Here is a 20,130-nt window from a genome sequence, read left to right as displayed (position 1 = left end):
AAAAAATGACCAGGCATCCTTTACTGAAGGAATAAGGTCAATATCCTTCCAAGGTACCTGGACTCGATCTAATAGAAAGGCTTGTTCGCAAAAGTGACTCAGGGTGCGTTTGACAGTGATGAGGGGAGGACTTTTGACTGCAGACCCGTTACGGACACAGGCAATGAGGCAGTGATCTTGGCTAAAGACACCGGAGATGTATTTAGTGGACATATTGGTTAGGGCAATATTTATGAGGGTACCCTTATTAGCCCAGGATCAGTCCACTTGCTTGAGCGGGTATCCGCCCAACAGGACGCCGCTAACAGGCCCGCCTGATGTCGCCAGCATGCCTGCACATCTGGTCAGTAGGCAGACAACTGAATCACATCATCCACAATGCAACAGAAGACGGAGGATCTCCTCGACTGAGCCACTGCAGAGGACCCGGTAGCACCCCAAGGCCGCTAGCACAGATCCCCCACTAGCCGGGAGGTAAGCAGACACAAGTTGCTGGCTCAGCCACAGTAGCACTTAGGCCCCGTCCACACGGAGAAGGAGCTTACCCCAATCCGATCATTTTTTTCCTCGTCTCAAGAAATATCCGCGTCCACACGAAACTGCAAAATGATGTAGTATACAGGCCAGACCAGTATGTGGTGCTGTAATTCTGACACAGAGATACACTAAAAACAGAGAAGAAGACTTGGACTATGCTCATAAACCTTGCGCGTGAAACACAATCGAACATGGAATAATACATTTATTAATCTGTATTAATGTTAGTTAATAAAAAGACAATCGTTCAGTGTTTGTTCATGTTTTTGTTGCTGTTACGTGACGTAGAGGTGTCTGACTAGGGGGGAGACGTGGGCTGATGACGTCATCGTTTCTGAAAATATACGGATTAGCCGTCCAGACGAAAACCCAAAGACGGCGTTTTCAAATTTATCCACTTTGGGACCCGGTTTCAAAAAATATCGGTTTCACCTTACGAAAACACCGGATGCGTGTGGACGAAATGCCTATCCGATAAAAAATGTGTGCGTATTCACAGAAACGCATCTCAGTGTGGACGGGGCCTTAGATTTACCATTGTAGCTACTTAGCTGTGCTAAAAAGCTGGCTGGTTGGTTGTAATAGTCTGGTGAGTTAAGGCAGAGGGTAATTCTGTATATTACGCAGTTTTCGGCTCAGCTGTATGCTATATCCTTGCAGTGATGGTAGGAGTTAGTGTAGCTAGCTGCCAATGGAGCAAATGTTGTTAGCTCGGATCCCAATTAGCCAGGGGTTATGCTCACTCGGGTAGCAAGCTCAACTGCAGTAGCACAATGAATGCTGACTTAGGTTCACCGTTGTGCACAAATGGAAATAATCTGGGACAAAATAGGCTGAGGTATCTCACTGGAGTGTGCGAGGAAAGTTATTTTTGTGTGCACGAAAAAAAACAATAAACAAAAACACACTATATACACAGACGCAATACAACACGTCTAAACTCATTACGCCATTTTACGGCAACATTTCAACTTTATTCTCATAATATTTCAACTTTATTCTCATAGTATTACGACTTTATTCTCAAAATATTTCAACTTTATTCTCGTTGTAGGCCTATTATAACTTTATTCTCAAAACATTTTGACTTTATTCTCATATTTCGACTTTATTCTCAAAACATTTCAACTCTAATCTCGTAATCTTAGATTTTTTTTTTTTTTTTCAACTTGGCACTAAAACTCCATCGTTTGATTCTCCTACGAACACAACAACAAAAAATTTATGTAAATTACTAGAGATAAGTTACTGACAAAATGTTAATTGCGCCAGTCTATTAATTGCAAAATCTGCAACTCTTCTGTGGATAATTTTAATTTCATAATGATCCTTACTCTATGAAGTCAAGCAGCAGAAGTTAAGTGATAATATACAAATATTAATGGCCCAATTTGGGGTGAACTAAATATACACGACAGTGTATATATAACACAGAGTGATCATCCATTGCTGGCTACCCTTAAAAAAATGGGGCATAAATTAAGTGTATACCCACTTCTCCAGGCACCAATACACAACTGGATATTCACCCTTAAAATGTTCAGAGGTCAAAAATCGTATGCATTGTCAACAACACTGCATGACACCCACTTGTGTCATTCATAAATGTTACTTGGCAACCAGTAACGGGAACACCTACAAATGACTAAACTCTTTGAGCATTGCCGACATGCAGCGACAAAACTCAGCGACAACTCAAAGTCAGGGTTATTAGTGGAGGACAAACGGCCAGGGAATATGGTTAACACTTTTGTTTTTTTCTGTTTGTGCTCATATCGTATGGTTGGTAAGTTATTGATGTGTTTTTATGATGTAACTTCTATTCTATTCTTAACTTCTTCTTCTACTATATTTGTGTTTTTATTTTTTATTGTATTATTACTATTTGTGTAATCACCCCAATACCATAGTTAAAATAGTTAAAAAGTTTTTTTTTTTTTTTTTTTGTAACAAAACCATGGTTAAGTTGTAGTTAACATGGAATAACTACAACTATAAAAACAAGGCTATTTTTATTGATTACGTTGTTTAGGAGTGTGGTGAGTAATTTTGCTGAAAGAATTCAAAAATATACCAAAACAAATTTTATCTTGTTGTAAAACACAAAAAATGCACAGCTTTGAAATAAGTATCAATGTTAACTTGCTGTTATTCAACAGGCATGTAGCTAATTCATTGTGGTTCGTGATCTCTCAGTAACTCTAACTTGTTAACTGAATAAGATACAAATCAGTTGATCCACAGAGTGAGTGCTATGTTTCACTTCTTTTAGCACGCAAAAACGAGTGCAGAAGAAATATCAGGTGACACTCAAAAAGAAGAATTGCATGTGTCAGTTAATGAGGAACAAATCATTTCAGAACCACCCAAAATAGCTGCCCGTCCTGTATGAGTTCTGCAGTCTTGTAAATGCTCTTCAACAGCACAGACCTTATAAATTATATTTATTACACATTGTATTCCAGATTGGGGCCAAAGCTCAGGGATTTAATAGGCTATGTATGCCCCAGAGCCTCAATTTGTGTCTATATTTTCTTAAAGATACTGATAAAAGTTTGGGTTAAATTATACTGAACATCCTTATTATGACATTTTATGTAGAAATTATCGTTAAGGCTATATTTGTAGTTATCATTCTTGGTGTGAACAGTCCTTTAGTCTGTGACCAAATATATTTCTGTTTGTTTTCTAGATGTGACTGACGCAGTGAAGAGAATATCAGTGATGGATGGGAGATCCTGTCACTCTAAACACTGATGTTTCTGAAGTACAGACATATTTGTTGATACAGTGGATGTTCGGAAGCACAAGAATAGCTGAATTTAACAGACTCACACAATCAATCTCAATCTATGATAGTGCTGGTGGGAGATTCAGAAACAGACTGAAACTGGATCAGACTGGAACTCTGACCATCACAAACACCAGAACCACTGACTCTGGACTTTATCATCTCACAGTTGTCGGAGAAGAGACAAAATATGAACGTTTTAATCTTACAGTCTACCGTGAGTTGAACATTATGGCATAATTTGCACTAACCTTCATTTGAATTATATATTAGTCATTTATTTATTTATTTATTTTACAACCGCATTTTATGATATTCAAAAATGTGTGTGATGAGACTGAAGTCAAAGTATCATCTGTCATTACCAGAACGTCCACGGAGTACTTCATCACCGGAAAGTTTGTCAAGCTCAAATTGTGTGACGCCCAGCTTTGTGGTGAACGATTCAACCGTCAATCAAACTGAGAATAACAACAAAACTGAACACGATCAGCCAAGTTCAGGTACATTACTGATGATATTATCATTTATTTACAAAGCAGAACTCTGCTCATATATTCATTGCATTTGATGAAGTACCAAAAGCGTCTGTATAAACCACTCAAAACTTGCAGTTCTGCATATGGCGGATGTTTTTATCCAAAGCGATGTCTGGGGGGGGGGGGTTGGTTTTACAACAGCGTGGAGCTTGTTTTTGATGTATTTGTACTACTGTACATTTATAATACGTTATAAATGCTACAGTTAAAATAGAAGTTGTGCGGGTATGTGATTCACTGATTTCATGTGACACTTGCAAGTAAGTTTGTGATTTGAAGTGAAACCTGCTGTGGTCCTGTTGTGCTGAGGAACAGAGTCTCTTCCGCGGCTCGGCATGCTTTCATCTGATTTTTTTTTTTTTTTTTTGTGCCTGAGACTGACATTCACGTTACATGATTTGACAATTTTTTATGTAGAAAGGATGAGAGCGTACTGCATTAAAATAAATCACAATTCATTTTTTCAAAATGAAACTAAAATGAAATCATATTTGAGTGCAAGGGGCCCTGGTGTTTCGGGGGCCCTATGCAGCTTGCGTACTTTGCGTATACGAAGGATCGGCTCTGCCTCCATATATTCTTCCACTGCTGTGACAATTTGATCTATTTTAGCATCCCTTGTTATTTTATGTGCATGGCAATCCTCATACCATATCACTATATCATCTTATTTTCTTTCATTTTTTTTTATTTATTTATTGGGCTGAAATGCTATAAAGGTAAGTACAGTTTAAAAATTGCTTTAAGAAATACTTTTAAAATAAAATTAAAAACAACATTAATCATCGGTTTCAGCGAATGGATAATTTTTTATATAAAATGTAACAATAGAGAAACATAATGGCTATTTTTAAAATGTTTAATTAATAGCAGCTTTTAAGAATGAGCTTTTTATTATGAAAATTGGTTATAAGTAGGTTAAGAATATTCTTAGTCATTGTTGAAATAGTACATTTCAATCTCCTTTGACCATTCATAAGCTAAACATTTAGGACTCAGGTTCTACCTTCAAGGTTCAACAAAACATTGGTTCATTTTTCGCTTTTGTAAAATCAGAAATGTGTTGTTGGGCTCAAATGCTCACACATTCACTCGATCCACGTCCTCTTCATTCAACAGCAGCATACAGTCAGATTAATTTCCTTGTTTTCCTGTGGAATCTGAAGGAAAATACAGGGACAGACACAGAAACTGAAAAGAGAGAAATAATCTATTTCACATGTAATGGATGATGTTAATCTCAAAGAAAATGAGGGCTCCTAATTTTACAGGAAGTCAAAGACAAAAATCAAGTCTACAGTGAGCACCAGAAAACACTTTTACAATATATCTTCTGTTGGATTTATTTTTGTTATAATGCTAGTGTTACATTTCATGGAACCTTTTTACTATAAAGACCGTTTTGTCCAATGGAAAGAAACTTACTCCATTTAATAAGGCTGAACTCATTTTTCTCATAATCCATTTGTTGGTTTGAAGTAGATTCACACTTTTAAGTAATCACAATTGAATAAATAGTTATTCCACAACGTTTCCTTTTGTTTCTATTACTTTTATTTGTCAATGTTACTGAGAATTGTCAAGTTCATTTAACTTATATATTTAATCATGCATGAAGTTTATTTACTTAATAAGTACATTTAAACTTAATCTATCTGCAGTATCGATTATCAAAGGACATATCAAAACAGTCACCGTAAAAAACTTTAGTAAAGTTGTATATTAAAACATTTGAATGCATGCATTGATTAAGAAGCAAGCAAATGATCATAATCATTATCACAAACATGCTTTGAATTGCTCAGGTGATCAGAACAGACTATAGTCTTCTACATGAACAGATCTTCTGGAATATTATGTACCAGCGCTCGTGGAATGTGTCTGGCAGCAGACTGTTGCCTTACGAGATGAGTGAAATCCAATTTCACAGTAATGTACCAAATGACATCATGAATGTTTCCACTGGGAGACATTAGCAGGACACATGGAGCGAGCTTCCACTGCTATGTTTATCATAATTGGCCAATTAACATACCAGTTCTCCAAACTAATAGACTGCAAAGATGATATCAAAAGCTTGATGTCTAGTCATTTACTTAAGTCAGGCCAAAAAATCCCAAAACAACAATTTGACCAAATGTAATGTATAATAGCCATCTACAATAGTCATTTGAAAGAAACATTTCTAGTCGCTACTTGCAAAACAGCACTCTTCCACTGATTACTGTTTGAAACAACACTGAAACAACATCTCATGCTAAATGGTTATAAGTAGGTTAAGAATATTATTAGAAGTCACTGTTGTAAATCTAAATTTCCTTTGACCTTTCATAGGCTAAACATTGACCTTTCATAAGCTAAACATTTAGGACTCAGAGGTTCTACCGTCAATTCTTTAAGATCTTTAATTTGATTCTTAGATCAGTTTTTGTCCACTAGAGGACAGAAATTATCGGCTCAGATGTTCTCCATGATTCACACTGCTGGGAGTCTCTCGGCTCATTAAACTGAACTCGTCTCCTGCTGCTCTTTTTCCCCTTTCTCTTGTTTTTCTGTGGAAACAACATCTAGAGACGATGACGGAAATTGAAACAGACAGAGAAACAGTGTTGCTTAAACATATACACATATGATTTTACAAATAGGAAGCTTCTCAGCCAATCAGATTCAAGGTCTAGAACTGTTGTGTAAACATACTGTTATTAAAGTAAATGATGCTTCATTTACCTGTGACATCTATATTGAATCTCCTGAATGTGGTCTTTAGGCTGTTGATGATCTGGAGTTTAAAATGTCCAGAGTCTGTGGTTCTGATGTCTGTGATGGTCAGAGATCCACGCTCATCATCCAGCTGCAGTCTGTCACTAAAAATCTCAGTTGTTCTTGAATCCTTTATAGCAACGAGACGGTTTTCAGCTCCAAACGTCCACAGTATTAGATCACCGGGCTGTATTTCAGCATCATTGCGTAGAGGGACATTTTCTCCCTCTTTCACTTTGTGCGTCCTCACTTCATGTCACAACAGCAAACAGAAACAGAGAAATACAGAAGAAAATAAAGTGGTAAGTAGTTTGCAGTTTTAACATTACGTGTTTAGATGACATTTCTAACATACTTTGGCATATTCAAAGATAACTAGGAGCTTCCTCTCCATTTTGTATTGTTCAGTTATCTTACTGACAGCTAACATAATGAGACCCAAAGGCACTGAACTAATCCAATCACTGTAGGATGCTATTATCTATCCACTGTGTAAGTGGGAAAAAAAATCACAGGGATTAAATTTTAGGCCTCATTCATATATGAAAATATATCAGATAAAAATCAGATGCATAGCCTACATAATCACTGTCCGGAAAATTTTGTACTATATAATTATATTGATGTATGTAACTATTGCATTAAAATGTTTCTATATGAATTCCATGACAATAAATTAAAGGGCTACTCCACCCCAAAATTAAAATTTAAACATTATTCACTTACCCCCACATTGTTCCAAATACATAAAAGCTATGTTCATCTTTGGAACACAATTTACTCAATTGTGGCTAAATGCTCCCTCTATATTTTTCTTCAACTGAGGAATCTAATGTAGTGTTCATTATAACTCTGCTCACTGGACGAGCGGCAAGCTGGGGAACCACCGTGTGGGAACAGAGACTTCCGTGCTGCGCTTCCTTCCAAGCGTTTTCAAAGGAGCTGAAGAAGGTATTTGATTGCGCTGCTTATGGCAGAGAGGCAGCTCGACTTCTCACGGAGCTGCTACAAGGGGATCGCACCTTAGCCGATTATTCTATCGAATTTCGCACTTTAGCCGTGGAGTGCAGCTGGAATTCTGAGGCGCAGTTGGACCGGTTTCTTCATGGACTTTCGGACACCATCAGGGACGATATTTATTCCTTGGATTTACCCGCAGGGTGGATAAGCTCATTGAGCTGGATATTCGGGTGGATGCCAGAGTAAGGAGGCGTGTTCAACAGAAGACACTACGGAGAATCCCTGACATCACCCATCAGAGCAGCCTATCTTCAGTCACGGGCGAGAGTGAGTTATCTTTTCCAGACCTCGAACCCATGCAGATGGGCAGGTCTTGCCTTTCACAGCAGGAGAAGCAGAGATGCAGAGAGAGAGGTTAGTGCTGACACTGTGGAGCCGCCGGCCACGTCGTTCTGCAAGTAAAAGCCGGTGCCCGCCAGTAGTTAGGAGGTTATTGACGGGTGGAGCAACTCTTAAATCCTCTCTTTCTGTTACGTCGCTACCGTTAAGGCTGACTCTCCATCACACAGTCCACAGTCTCCTTCAAACTCATCATCTCTGGACAACACACTGAGATCATTGACTTTCTGCTCACTGACACTCCTGCTGCTCCTGTGGTCTTGGGGCATCCCTGGCTGGTGTTCCATAATCCCCACATAAACTGGGGATAAATTCTGTGTTGTCCTGGAGTGAATATTGATGATCACACTGACCTGTCTAACGTGCCACGTGAATACCTCAACCTGAATAGAGTGTTCATTAAGTCTCAGGCTGCTTCTCTACCTCTGCATCGTCCCTATGACTGTGCTATAGAGTTACTGTCAGGTACGTCTCCACCTAAAGGCAAACTATATTCGCTTTCCAATCCAGAGAGGGAGGTCATGGAGAAATATATTTCTGATTCTCTTGCAGCCAAGATCATCCGCCCCTCTTCCTCTCCAGCAGGTGCGGGATTTTTTTCGTAAAAAAGAAAGACGGCTCTCTTTGCCCCTGTATTGACAATCGAGGGTTGAATGACATCACGGTGAAGAATACTTATCCTTTGCCTTTGATGTCGTCGGCTTTCGAGCGTCTGCAGGGGGCAGCAATTTTTACGAAATTAGATCTCCGTAACGCTTATCATTTGGTTCGCATAATAGAGGGGGATGAATGGAAGACCGCGATTAATACCCCCAGCGGGCACTTTGAATATCTTGTTCTTCCTTTTGGTCTTTGTAATGCCCCTGCGGTATTCCAAGCACTCGTCAACGATGTGTTGAGAGATATGGTAGATCAGTTCGTTTATGTCTACCTGGATGATATACTGATATTTTCTCATTCTCTCCAGGAACATGTTCAACATGTCAGGCGAGTGCTTCAGAGGCTGTTAGAGCATGGGCTTTTTGTCAAGGCGGAGAGGTCGGTTCCTTTTTTGGGATACATCGTCTCGGCCGAGGGGGTGCGCATGGATACCGACAAGATTCAGGCTGTGGTAAATTGGCCAACCCCAGAGTCTTATAAGGCCCTGTAGAGGTTTCTGGGCTCTTCCAATTTCTACTGGCGGTTTATTTGCAACTTCAGCCAGCTAGCCGCCCCTTTGACTGTCTTAACCTCCATCAAGACTGCCTTCAGGTGGTCTAGTGCAGCGGAAGCTGCATTTACCAAACTAAAGAGCTGCTTCATTTCAGCTCCCATTCTCATTGCCCCTGATCCTTCCTGGCAGTTTGTGGTGGAGGTTGACGCGTCAGAGGTGGGGGTTGGAGTGGTTCTATCCCAGCGTTCCCTCACAGACGTAAGGTGCATCCTTGCGTGTATTTCTCTCACCATTTTTCCCCCGCCAAGCGTAATTATGACATTGGTAACAGAGAGCTGTTGGCAGTCAAGCTCGCTTTGGAAGAGTGGCGTCATTGCTTGGAAGGTTCGGGGTTTCCTTTTATTGTTTGGACCGATCACAAAAATCTCGAATACATCAAGTTCGCCAAAAGATTAAACTCTAGGCAGGCTCGGTGGGCTCTTTTTTTTCTGTGGTTTTGATTTTTCTATTTCTTATCGTCCAGGTTCTAAGAAAATCAAACCCGACACGTTATCCCGTATTATTTATGTTACGGATCGCCCATCTTTTTACGAACCCATTGTACAGCAGAAAGACTTTATTTCTGCAGTGACGTGGGACATTGTATCAAAGGTTCGCATAGACTTGCAAGGGGTAATGCCCTGGCCCGGATGCCCACCGGGTCGGTTGTTTGTGCCAGACGCTTTAAGGTCCGAAGTCATCCGATGGGGTCATTATTCCAAAGTAGCTTGCCATCCTTGGATTAATCGTACCATGTTTCTCATTAAACAGCGGTTTTGGTGTCCAGCCATGGCTCGTGACATTTGTCTTTTTGTTTTGACTTGCTCTGTCTGTGCTGTTTTGAAGTCTTCCAATCGACCCCCTGCTGGACTCCTTCAGCCGCTGTTAGTTCCTTCGAGACTCTGGTCCCACATTTCACTAGATTTCGTGTCAGGTCTCCCTCCTTCACAGGGAAACACGGTGGTTTTGACTGTGGTGGACCGGTTCTCAAAGGCAACTCATTTCATTCCTCTGCCTAAATTACCCTCTTCCAAAGAAACAGCTGTTGCTGTCATAGATCACATTTATTGCTTACATGGCCTCCCGATGGACGTGGTCTCTGACAGGGGGCCTCAGTTTGTTTCCAAAATTTGGATAGAATTTTTTAAATTACTGGGGGCGACTGTTAGTCTTTCCTCTGTATTTCATCCTCAGAGTAATGGTCAGACGGAGAGGGCCAACCAAGATCTAGAACGAGTGTTGCGATGTTTGGTTTCTCAGAACCCCTCCTCTTGGAGTCAACAGCTCTCATGTAACCTGTTAGCAGTTTCAGCTACGGGCCTATCGCCTTTTCAGTGTAGTTTAGGGTACCAGCCACCACTTTTTCCAGAATTGGAATCCGAAGTCGCGTTCCCTCTGCCCATGCATTTATCCAGAGGTGCCGACGAAACCTGGACCAGGGTCAGATTGACCCTGCTCCGGGTGTGGGCGCGCACCAAGGTTCAGGCTGATCACCACTGGTTGAAACCTCCCATCTACGTCGCAGGTCAAAAAGTGTGGCTTTCATCACAGAATATTCCTCTCCGATCCGTCATTAATAAGCTTGCGCCAAAATTTATTGGCGCATTTACTGTCACCAAAATTATTTATAAATTACTGTCATATAAAATTAATTCCCTCCTGGGTATAGGAGAATTCATCCGGTGTTTCATGTTTCTAAATCAAAGCCCGTTTTTCATTCACCCATTAATCCGCCAAGTTTTGTTTTCTTCGCTTACAAAAAGTGTTCCCATCGCTTCATATGACCCAGATTGCAAGTCTGATGGCAGATGGAGTATTCTGACGATGACTTTCATAGCTTTTCTGGACCTTGACACTGTTATTTACTTGGCAGTCTATGGGACAGTCTCAAGCCTCCAGGTTTTCATCCAAAATATCTTAAATTGTGCTCCAAAGACAAACAGGTTTGGAACGACATAGGGGTAAGTGATTAATGACAAAATTTTCATTTTGGGGTAGAGTATCCCTTTAAACTTATTGTACTATGGAAATTGATTTGTGATGTCATATATGATATTTGTTGTGTTTTGTTTCACGAAGTGCAGTGTAAAATGCACATCTGATATGGGTCACTTTTAAAAGAAATGTAAGCATGTCGTCTAAAACTTCAAATAGAGAGACAAAATTGGAATAGGTCATGAAGACCTACAATGCAAATGTGACCTTAGAGGCCTATGTCCTCCAGAGTTAAGTTCCAAGCTGCTGCAACCATCTTGCCTGGAAGTTTGTAGTAATCCTGAAGACCTTGAGTAGCTGTTTAAATAAGCAGTTTAATGAAGCTAAACTCTGCAGAAAATTGGTCCACCAGGAACATGTTTGGACATCCCTGACCTAAACCATGATCATTAACACATTGAAAGACTTACTCACCACCAACAGTCAGAATGAATCGCTTGTATTTGGTTATTCTTCTTCTGCTGCTGATCTTGAGGTTATAGAGTCCAGTGTGAATGGTTCTGATGTTATTGATGGTGAGATTTCCCAAATCATCTAGGCTCAGTTTGCTCCTGAATCTCCCATCAACACCAGGATATGCTCTCTTGCTATTCACTCCATTAATTTCATGGATGGCAATGAGATTGTTTTTATCTCCGTACCACCATTGTATCTTTTCATCTTTATGTATTTCAGTAAGACCAGTAGGTAGAATGACAGATTCTCCTTCTATCACTGACTGATTTTCACCTGTGACAGCAGCACATTGGTTATTTTTGACTTGGCATGTTCACAGAAATTGCAAATTGCAGATATTGATGATTTACATATGAACTGTACAAAGAATGTGGGATGATTTGTATTACAAATGTATCAATCCACTGAGAATCAGAATGGCTCTATAAAATACGGAAAATATGTGTACAAATGTTTGTACGCATCAGTCTTGATTCACCAGTAAATGAATCAAGATTGACTTCTTGAACCTTCATCCTTTCAATCAAGCCCTTCCCCAAACTCCACCAATTAATTAAAAAAGGTACAAAATAAAACACGTTATTCTAATGCTATTCTTAAACCGCAAACAAAATGTTATTCAAAAACAAAAAAGCATGAATATAAATCCATATTTTAGTCATCTTTATAATGGATTCTTTGATTCTCTATAATCGAACACAGATCTTAATGTAACTGAAAGTATATTTCTTCCATTCACAAACCCAGTCAATCTGAAACATTTAAATACTGATTTTGAAACATTATTATGAACCTTTAAGCTCTAACGCAGCATACCAAAACGTGGCTATTGTACTTACACACTAGTTTTTTTAGTTTACAGTTTCTGCACTGACAGTAAATCAAAACTGCAACTGCCAGCAGAACGGCAACAGTTATCCCTGCTTTAGCACCAGGAGACAGACCCAGATCGGCAGCTGCTAAAGAAAAAGACGTGTGGGTGAATGTGTCAGACTGAATTTTAATCAGATTTTTTATTAAAATGTTTTGAGTAGGCAAGTCAAGTTATTGTAACAAAATATATATATATATATATATATATATATATATATATATATATATATATATATATATATATATATATATATACACACTGTACAGACCAAAAGTTTGGACACAGCTTCTCATTCAAAGAGTTTTCTTTATTTTCATGACTATGAAAATTGTAGAGTCACACTGAAGGCATCAAGGGCTATTTGACCAAGAAGGAGAGTGATGGGGTGCTGCGCCAGATGACCTGGCCTCCACAGTCACCGGATCTGAACTCAATCGAGATGGTTTAGGGGTGAGCTGGACCGCAGACAGAAGGCAAAAGGGCCAACAAGTGCTAAGCATCTCTCGGGGAACTCCTTCAAGACTGTTGGAAGACCATTTCAGGTGACTACCTCATGAAGCTCATCAAGAGAATGCCAAGAGTGTGCAAAGCAGTAATCAAAGCTAAAGGTGGCTACTTTGAAGAACCTAGAATATGACATATTTTCAGTTGTTTCACACTTTTTTGCTATGCATATAATTCCATATATAATTCCACATGTGTTAATTCATAGTTTTGATGCCTTCAGTGTGACTCTACAATTTTCATAGTCATGAAAATGAAGAAAACTCTTTGAATGAGAAGGTTTGTCCAAACTCTGTACTGTGTGTGTATATATATACATCTCATCAATATAATAACTATAAAGCCTCACCCTTGACAGAAAGAAGGAATTGCTGGGAGCTCTCTCGGCCTCTGATCTGTACTTCATAAAGTCCAGCGTGTTCAGTTCTGGTGTTTCTGATGGTTAGAGCTCCGGTGTGATTGAGCTGCAGACGATCTTTGAATCTCTCATCAGCAGCATTTAATGAGCTCTCATTAGTCCCTACATCGAGTTTAGCCAGGAGGATGCCTTTATCTCCAAACCTCCACACTATCAGATCATCTGAGTGTATTTCAGTATCAGTTTGTAGAGTGACAGGATCTCCCTCCATCACTGACACAGACTTCACTCCATCCGTCTCATTAACAACGCCTGGAAAACATTCAGATCAGATGTGTGATTGATTGGAGTGGACTGAGGTTGGAAGTGGGACATTTCAACTTAAATCAAGATATTTGTCTGTAATGTGATACATTAGATTTTCAATGATCTAACAGTCATCTAAACAAACCTTGATACCCACCAAAGACAGTAACACTAAATATCTTGGTTGTAGTCTTTTTTCTAGAGACAGTTAGTTTATATTGTCCAGTGTGTGTGATCCTTGTATTCCTAATAGTCAGAGAGCCAGTGTTTTGATCCACTTGCAGTCTGCCAATGAATCGCTCATCATCGGTTAAAAATAATGAGGTCAAATCGTTCTTTCTCGTTATTTGAGATACGATAGAGTCTTTAGGTCCAAACATCCACAGTATGGTATCATCGTTTTGTATTTGAGTAAGGTCCATGTGTAGAGTGACAGAATCCCCTTCCATCACTGACACTGACACGGTTTCATCTCCACCAGACACACCTGCAGAATAAAGGGAACAGTTACAGATATAGATTAAATTCACTAATACCACGTTAGTAATAGATTCAACTGAAAACATTGTGTGAGACAGAAATGAAATTGCAACTGAACACAATCATATAAAAGATGATTTAGACGCTCATATGCTTGCCTATGCGTCATTATTGTATATACTGAATTTCGTACTCCAATATTACCGTCTTTTTGCATTAATACACTTTAGGCTATATAACGTTTCTTACGAGATGCGAGATGAGGATGTGCGCGTGAAACGTGAACGCATTTTCCCCTAATTCTCCAGCAAATTCAACGAAGCACTTATTCAGATGCGATCTGAATAATGAAGACCTTACTAAAACGCTTGCCATATTATCTATAAATGCGCGTTGTTTCTTCAATGTCAGTTCCCGCTTTTGTCTAACAGTTGAGAAAACTTAGATTCATAACTTACCTTCAATAAATAGTAATAAAAGAGGGAGCAATAACGTGTTCTGCATTATTTTATTTTTTTATAGAGCGGTGTCCAAATGTAATATGGATGATCAGTAGAGATCGTTTCTGTTTCTCTGTTTCAATAGGTTTTCAAGTAAATGTTCTTCTTATCCGATCCGCGTTCATGTGAACATGGGCGTAGATTACGCAGCGGACGTAATCTACGCCCCTCTCCCCCACCCACCCCAACCACTTTTAATATCACGTAAATTCGTCCCCCACACCTTTTTGGTCAAGTGTATTCACATAGAGGTTTTCAAGAGCTGGTGTGAATAAATATAGGGTGAATTGCCCTAATTTGGGACATGTTTTGCCTTTCAGATTTCTGTGACATATTGCGATGTGTAACCAAAACATTGAATCCATAACTAATACGATTAAAAAAACAAAACAAAACAAAAACAACAGGATGTGTCCCCAGTTTCACTGGCATACATGTATTTATCGGGGAGCTACAAACACGAAACCTTAATGGTCCCGCATTAGGCAGTGTCCTACTTTAGGGCACTTTTATACTTTTTAAGCTCAAAGAGAGCGGATATCCGCGCATGACCTGATATTTTATTCGGAGAAGGCGAGATGAACATCACTGAGCGCTAAACGCTCCTGCAGAGCTCTCAGCGCAGAAAGTCATAACAGGAAACTCCTAATATGGGCAACAGCGTCCAGCTATAAAAAAATTAACTTTTTGAAACATGAAGACATTAAACATACGATTGTGACAATATATGGTTTATATAGTCATCTTCAGCAGGCGATAAAGTATATGAACAATGCAGTGCTAATTGACATTGCATTAAAGGGTGACCATATTTTGAAAACCAGGACACTCTGCACAGCAATGAGATACGCAAATGATACTTGAAGTTTACTCAAAGATACCTTATAATTTCAATACATTTATAGTATGCATCCTCTGTGTGGATAGAAAAATTGTTGTATTGCAAAATATCTGTAACCAAAGACACAAATTCAGATTCAACATGTTTTATTATGACAAGTTTAAAAAATAACGAATTAAATAGTCATAAAAAAAAATTCTTTTCTGTATTCGAAAAATAAATAAGTAATAAATAGCAAAAAAATACCTCTGCTATATTTGCAATATATATATATATATATAGTTTTCTTCTTCATCCTCATTTTCCTCTTCATCCTGTTTTTTCTTCCTCATCCTCTTGTCTATATTTTGCTGTAGAGCTGATCTTTCCTAGCAGTTTTTTGTTGCTCAACAAAAAAGCATGAAAGTCTTTGCAAGAAGTGTCTTTCAAATTGTATTGCACAAACAGAATCCCTTTCAATGACTCAACAGAGAGTTGGTTCCTCTCCTTTCCACTGGCTCTGCATCAGTGAGAAAACCCTCTCAACATCTGCACTGTGAAAGGGAAGTGCAAAGACAAAATGTGCAATCTTCAGTAGTTCTGAGTAGCATGCTGCTTTTGGCCTTCTCAAAGTATTTGGTCCATTTCTGGTGCACCTGCAGGCCAATGAACTCCTCATCACTGTTGCATCTTTCTATGAATTTCTTCAGATTGGAGACCAGGTCAAAACACTTGACATCATCAATTGGCACCCACTTCTCTAGGTACTTGATGTAGGCTTCCACATCATTCCAGTCTGGTGGCTCACTCATATCCATCCACATTGAGAACTCTTCCATGGGATTCATCTGCTGTTCAATATTTTCTTCACCTCCATGACAGAGTTGTTTTCCTTTGCCATTTGTTGAATGTGGGTGTGGAACACAGACATGAGTGAATGCATGTGCCACATGTAGATCTCACTGGGCCCGGTTCCCCAAAACGTTCTCATCGCTAAGTAGTTCTTAACCTATTCCTCTCTTAACGTTATGGCACGATTCCCGACACGTTCGTATGCTAAGTATATCTTTTGTAAGTCAAACTTTCGTAAGGTTGGTCTGGACCATTCGTAAGCTCTCTCTTAGCGTTTTTTGATCTCAAGACGCTAGTCTCCGACACTGTGCAGCATTCTTTAGAAATCAGCGCAGCGCAGCACAAGTCAAAGTATGGTATGTTGACAATGTTGTGGCTCAACAATGATTTTATGTTATGGACATTTTAAAACTAATAATAAAATATGTCGGATGTGTGTCAAGAATGGATACAGGCCTATTTATGAAGTTGACTTTATTTGGTATCAGAACTAATATGGTGGCAATTAGCCTAGGCTATTTCGTAATGTCATTAAAGCGTTTCAGTTTGGCAATCGCTTTTGATAATTAAAATCTGGCAAACAATTTGGCTCTAAATGGCTAAGATCTATAAATGGGTAAGCATGGTGGTCTCCAGTAAGTGACCAACTATAGCAGCGATCCAACGTGTCCTTGTATTGAATCAAAGATGGCGCCGGCCAAGTCCATGTCTTCAAACCTTTTGACATTTTGCCTTACGTGGCTATATATATTATATACGATACAATACAATACCACATTAAACAGAAGTAACTGCAGCTGCTTGCCAATCAATTCTGATTGTAAAGTACCTTACCATTAATACAAAAGTGTATTACATCATTTTTAGAAGTCGTTAAACCCATGTCAAGAAGTGGCACAACGGGATGAGGAGGGTGGATGATTAGCGAGGGATACCCGGTTCATCTAACTGTCACAACATCTTGTGAACATATTACTGACCATTTGATAATTTAATTTATAGTCTGTATTTTATTGATAACTTAAACGTTGTTAAAATAAATGTTACTGTAATAATTTGAGGAATGTTTAATTTGCATAGAACGTGTTGTCTTTCTTAATGCTGTATTGCACCTTCGCGTGAAGTGGAAAATCGATTCATGAGCAATCGATGCCAACTAATTCAGCACCCTCACTTTGGACAGCGTCCTTGTTACGTCGGACGTAAGACGCAGCGTGCTAAGAAGCTTCCTAAGGGACACTTCGGGGAACACACTTAGGAACATAAACAACTTTGATAAGATATATCTTTCGAGTATTCTTAGCGTGCTAAGAGTGAGCGTTATCGGGGGAACCGGGCTCAGGTCATTTTCAAAACACTTCTTGATCACTATGGGTGGCTTTTGATGTGACAAAAGAATGCCTTTAAAGCTGGAAACATCTGTAGCATCCTATCAATGAATGGGAACAATGACAGCCACGTTGTCTTGCTGTGAGAAAGCATCCTTCTGTACTCAATGTCAACAAAATCACAATACTTCCCCAGGTTCTCAATGCGTACAGTGTAAATACTGGTAGATTTGAAACATGATATTCTCAAGGTCAACATCTATTGTGTCTGCCCCATGATGAACAAAATTATTCAATGTGTGTGCTGGGCAACCCACACCAATCAGTCTTGTTCTGCAGCAACCTCTTCAAATTTGTGTACAATAATAATATGGAAGTGAATGGTGCCAGACGACTGTCTAATATTCTTAGAATTATCTTATTTTGTGTTCAGCAGAACAAACTGGTTGGGAAATTTCAACCACAATACCCCACGATTAATTTATTGAACATATGTATGTATGTATATATATAATCTTTATAACTCTGTACCACAACTTAACCTGAGAGGGAATCCATATCTTTCCACAGACTCTTGGAAGAAGGTCAGTGCAGTTGATGCTGTATTGTTTGTGGCAGCCCCAAGGTACATTATCTGTAAAATTTGAAAGTGTTGTTAGTTCTGTTTATATGGTACCCTGTACATAATTCCAATGTTACTTTACACTGTACAAAAGAAGAAAAACAAAAATACCTTTCGCGAAAAGCCGTCCACCCCTCCAAACAAGACAATGATATACCTAAAACCACAGGTGTTAGACCAGGATTCTCAAGGCGCTTGAGTTCCACTTCCTGCAGAGTTTAGCTCCAGCCTTGATTAAACTCACTTGCCTATAACTTTCTAGTAATCCTGAAGACATTGATTAGCTTGTGTAAATGTTTTTGATTAGGGTTGGAGCCAAACTCTGCAGGAAAATAGACTTCAAGGGACAGAATTTGAAAAGCGCTACATTAAAGTCCCCCTGTGGTGAAAATCTATATTTTGTTTAATGTTTGTGTGGTGTTTTTAACATGCCATGTGTGAATTAATAAGTCGACACCGTTGCGGAGTATTTTCTCCTTTAAAACTGCAGTGAACCAAAGACAGTCTCAAAAACACGCTTTGAAATCGTTGGTGTTTCTGACGTCACAAACTACCTTGTAACCAATCAGGTCAACGTGTGATCGTCAACCAGTGGATCTCTGAGCTGAGTGAGTGGAGGCAGGGCTCATTTGCATATTCATAGAACCATGCATACTAAATGAGGAAAGGGTGTCAAGTTACATACATGCTATTTTAAGGCATTAAAGGATTAGTTATATATATAAAAAAAAAGAGCTGATAATGTACTCACCCCATGACCAAGACCACCCAAGTCCATGTTTTTCTTTCTTCAGTCAAAAAGAGATTAAGGTTTTTGGGAAAACATTAAAGGATCTTTCTCAATATAATGAACTTCAATGGAAACCAACGATTTGAAGGTCCAAATGTCAGTCTCAATCAAAGGCTTTACACAATCCCAGTCAAGAAATAAGCATCTTATCTAGCGAAACGATCGGTCATTTTCATTTAAAAAAAAAAAATATATATATATATATATGTATATATATATATATATATATATATATATATATATATATATACATATATATCATCACATTGGAAAGGTCACGCAAGACGTAGTTGGATGTACCAACCCAGTGTTTACAAATATGATATATGCATGTTGAATGACACATTAATATGTATTTGTGTCAGTTTATTGTTTAAAATGGTCCTTATGTGTGCATATCATTACGTGTATTAGTCTTTGCCCGTTCGCTTTGTAAACAAGTCTTGCATGACCAGTCCAATGTGATGACAATGAGTGGCACATCTGAGATGGTACAAGACAGGCATTTGTGGTTAAAAAGTATATAATTTTTTTTTTTTTTTAGAAAATGGCCGATTGTTTCGATAGATAAGACCCTTATTGCTCGACTGGGATCGTGTTGAAACTTTGAAGCTGCATTGAGACGGACATGGACCTTCAAACCATTGGTTGCCATTGAAGTTCGTTATATAAAATCCTGGAATGTTTTCCTCAAAAAAAAGAAAAACATGGACATCTTGGATGACATCAGGGTGACATCAGGGTGACATCATGGTGAGTAAATTATCAGCAAAAAGGTTTTAAAAGTAAACTAATTCTTTAAGATTTTTTTTTTTTTTCCACAGGACAAAAAATACAATGTTTAAATATGTGATCAAAAATTAGTTTTAAGGGATGAGTTTTGTTAAATGATTGATTACAGGGGGACTTTAAACAAAAGTTTCCATCTTAAGACAATAGAGTTAAAAAGAATAAAACCTTGCTTTTGTTTTGTTCACGTTGTGTTTTATGACTACCAACAGGGCCGTGCACAGACCTTTTGAGGGGCATGTGCTGAAACTGAAAAAGGGCACCCCCCCCCCCCCTTT

The 20,130-nt window shown here is 38.8% G+C and overlaps 1 protein-coding gene across 4 annotated transcripts; it reads right to left on the bottom strand.

Moving 5' to 3' along the window:
• Nucleotides 1-5,491: 5,491 nt before the first annotated feature.
• LOC113099132 (uncharacterized) lies at nucleotides 5,492-18,422 on the bottom strand. Of its 4 annotated transcripts, none has more exons than XM_026264219.1 (7): nucleotides 18,194-18,422; nucleotides 13,829-14,158; nucleotides 13,357-13,677; nucleotides 12,469-12,588; nucleotides 11,588-11,902; nucleotides 6,595-6,876; nucleotides 5,492-6,434 (listed from the first exon to the last, which is right to left on the bottom strand). In XM_026264219.1, exons 1-7 carry the CDS (start codon nucleotides 18,207-18,209, stop codon nucleotides 6,370-6,372), a joined length of 1,449 nt encoding a protein of 482 aa, XP_026120004.1. In that variant the 5' UTR covers nucleotides 18,210-18,422; the 3' UTR covers nucleotides 5,492-6,369. The 4 variants fall into 4 exon arrangements, with proteins under 4 accessions (XP_026120004.1, XP_026120001.1, XP_026120002.1 ...); XM_026264216.1 differs by lacking the exon at nucleotides 18,194-18,422 and adding an exon at nucleotides 14,610-14,935; XM_026264217.1 differs by lacking the exon at nucleotides 18,194-18,422 and adding an exon at nucleotides 14,610-14,934 and having other exon boundaries at nucleotides 12,469-12,585.
• Nucleotides 18,423-20,130: the final 1,708 nt, after the last annotated feature.

The sequence above is a fragment of the Carassius auratus genome, unplaced genomic scaffold, assembly GCF_003368295.1.
Source record: "Carassius auratus strain Wakin unplaced genomic scaffold, ASM336829v1 scaf_tig00216865, whole genome shotgun sequence".
Classification (NCBI taxonomy): domain Eukaryota; kingdom Metazoa; phylum Chordata; class Actinopteri; order Cypriniformes; family Cyprinidae; genus Carassius; species Carassius auratus.
Note: the sequence above shows the minus strand (reverse complement) of the source record. Positions and strands in the feature narration are given on the sequence as shown.

Bases quoted from the DNA above. Each gene is read 5' to 3' on its own strand.
- LOC113099132 (XM_026264216.1), bottom strand. From the start codon at position 14,655: ATGCAGAACACGTTATTGCTCCCTCTTTTATTACTATTTATTGAAG. The intron at 14,159-14,609 runs GTAAGTTATGAA...TTTATTCTGCAG, and splicing joins TTTATTACTATTTATTGAAG to GTGTGTCTGGTGGAGATGAA. The intron at 6,877-11,587 runs GTGAGTAAGTCT...TGTGACATGAAG, and splicing joins ATTCATTCTGACTGTTGGTG to TGAGGACGCACAAAGTGAAA.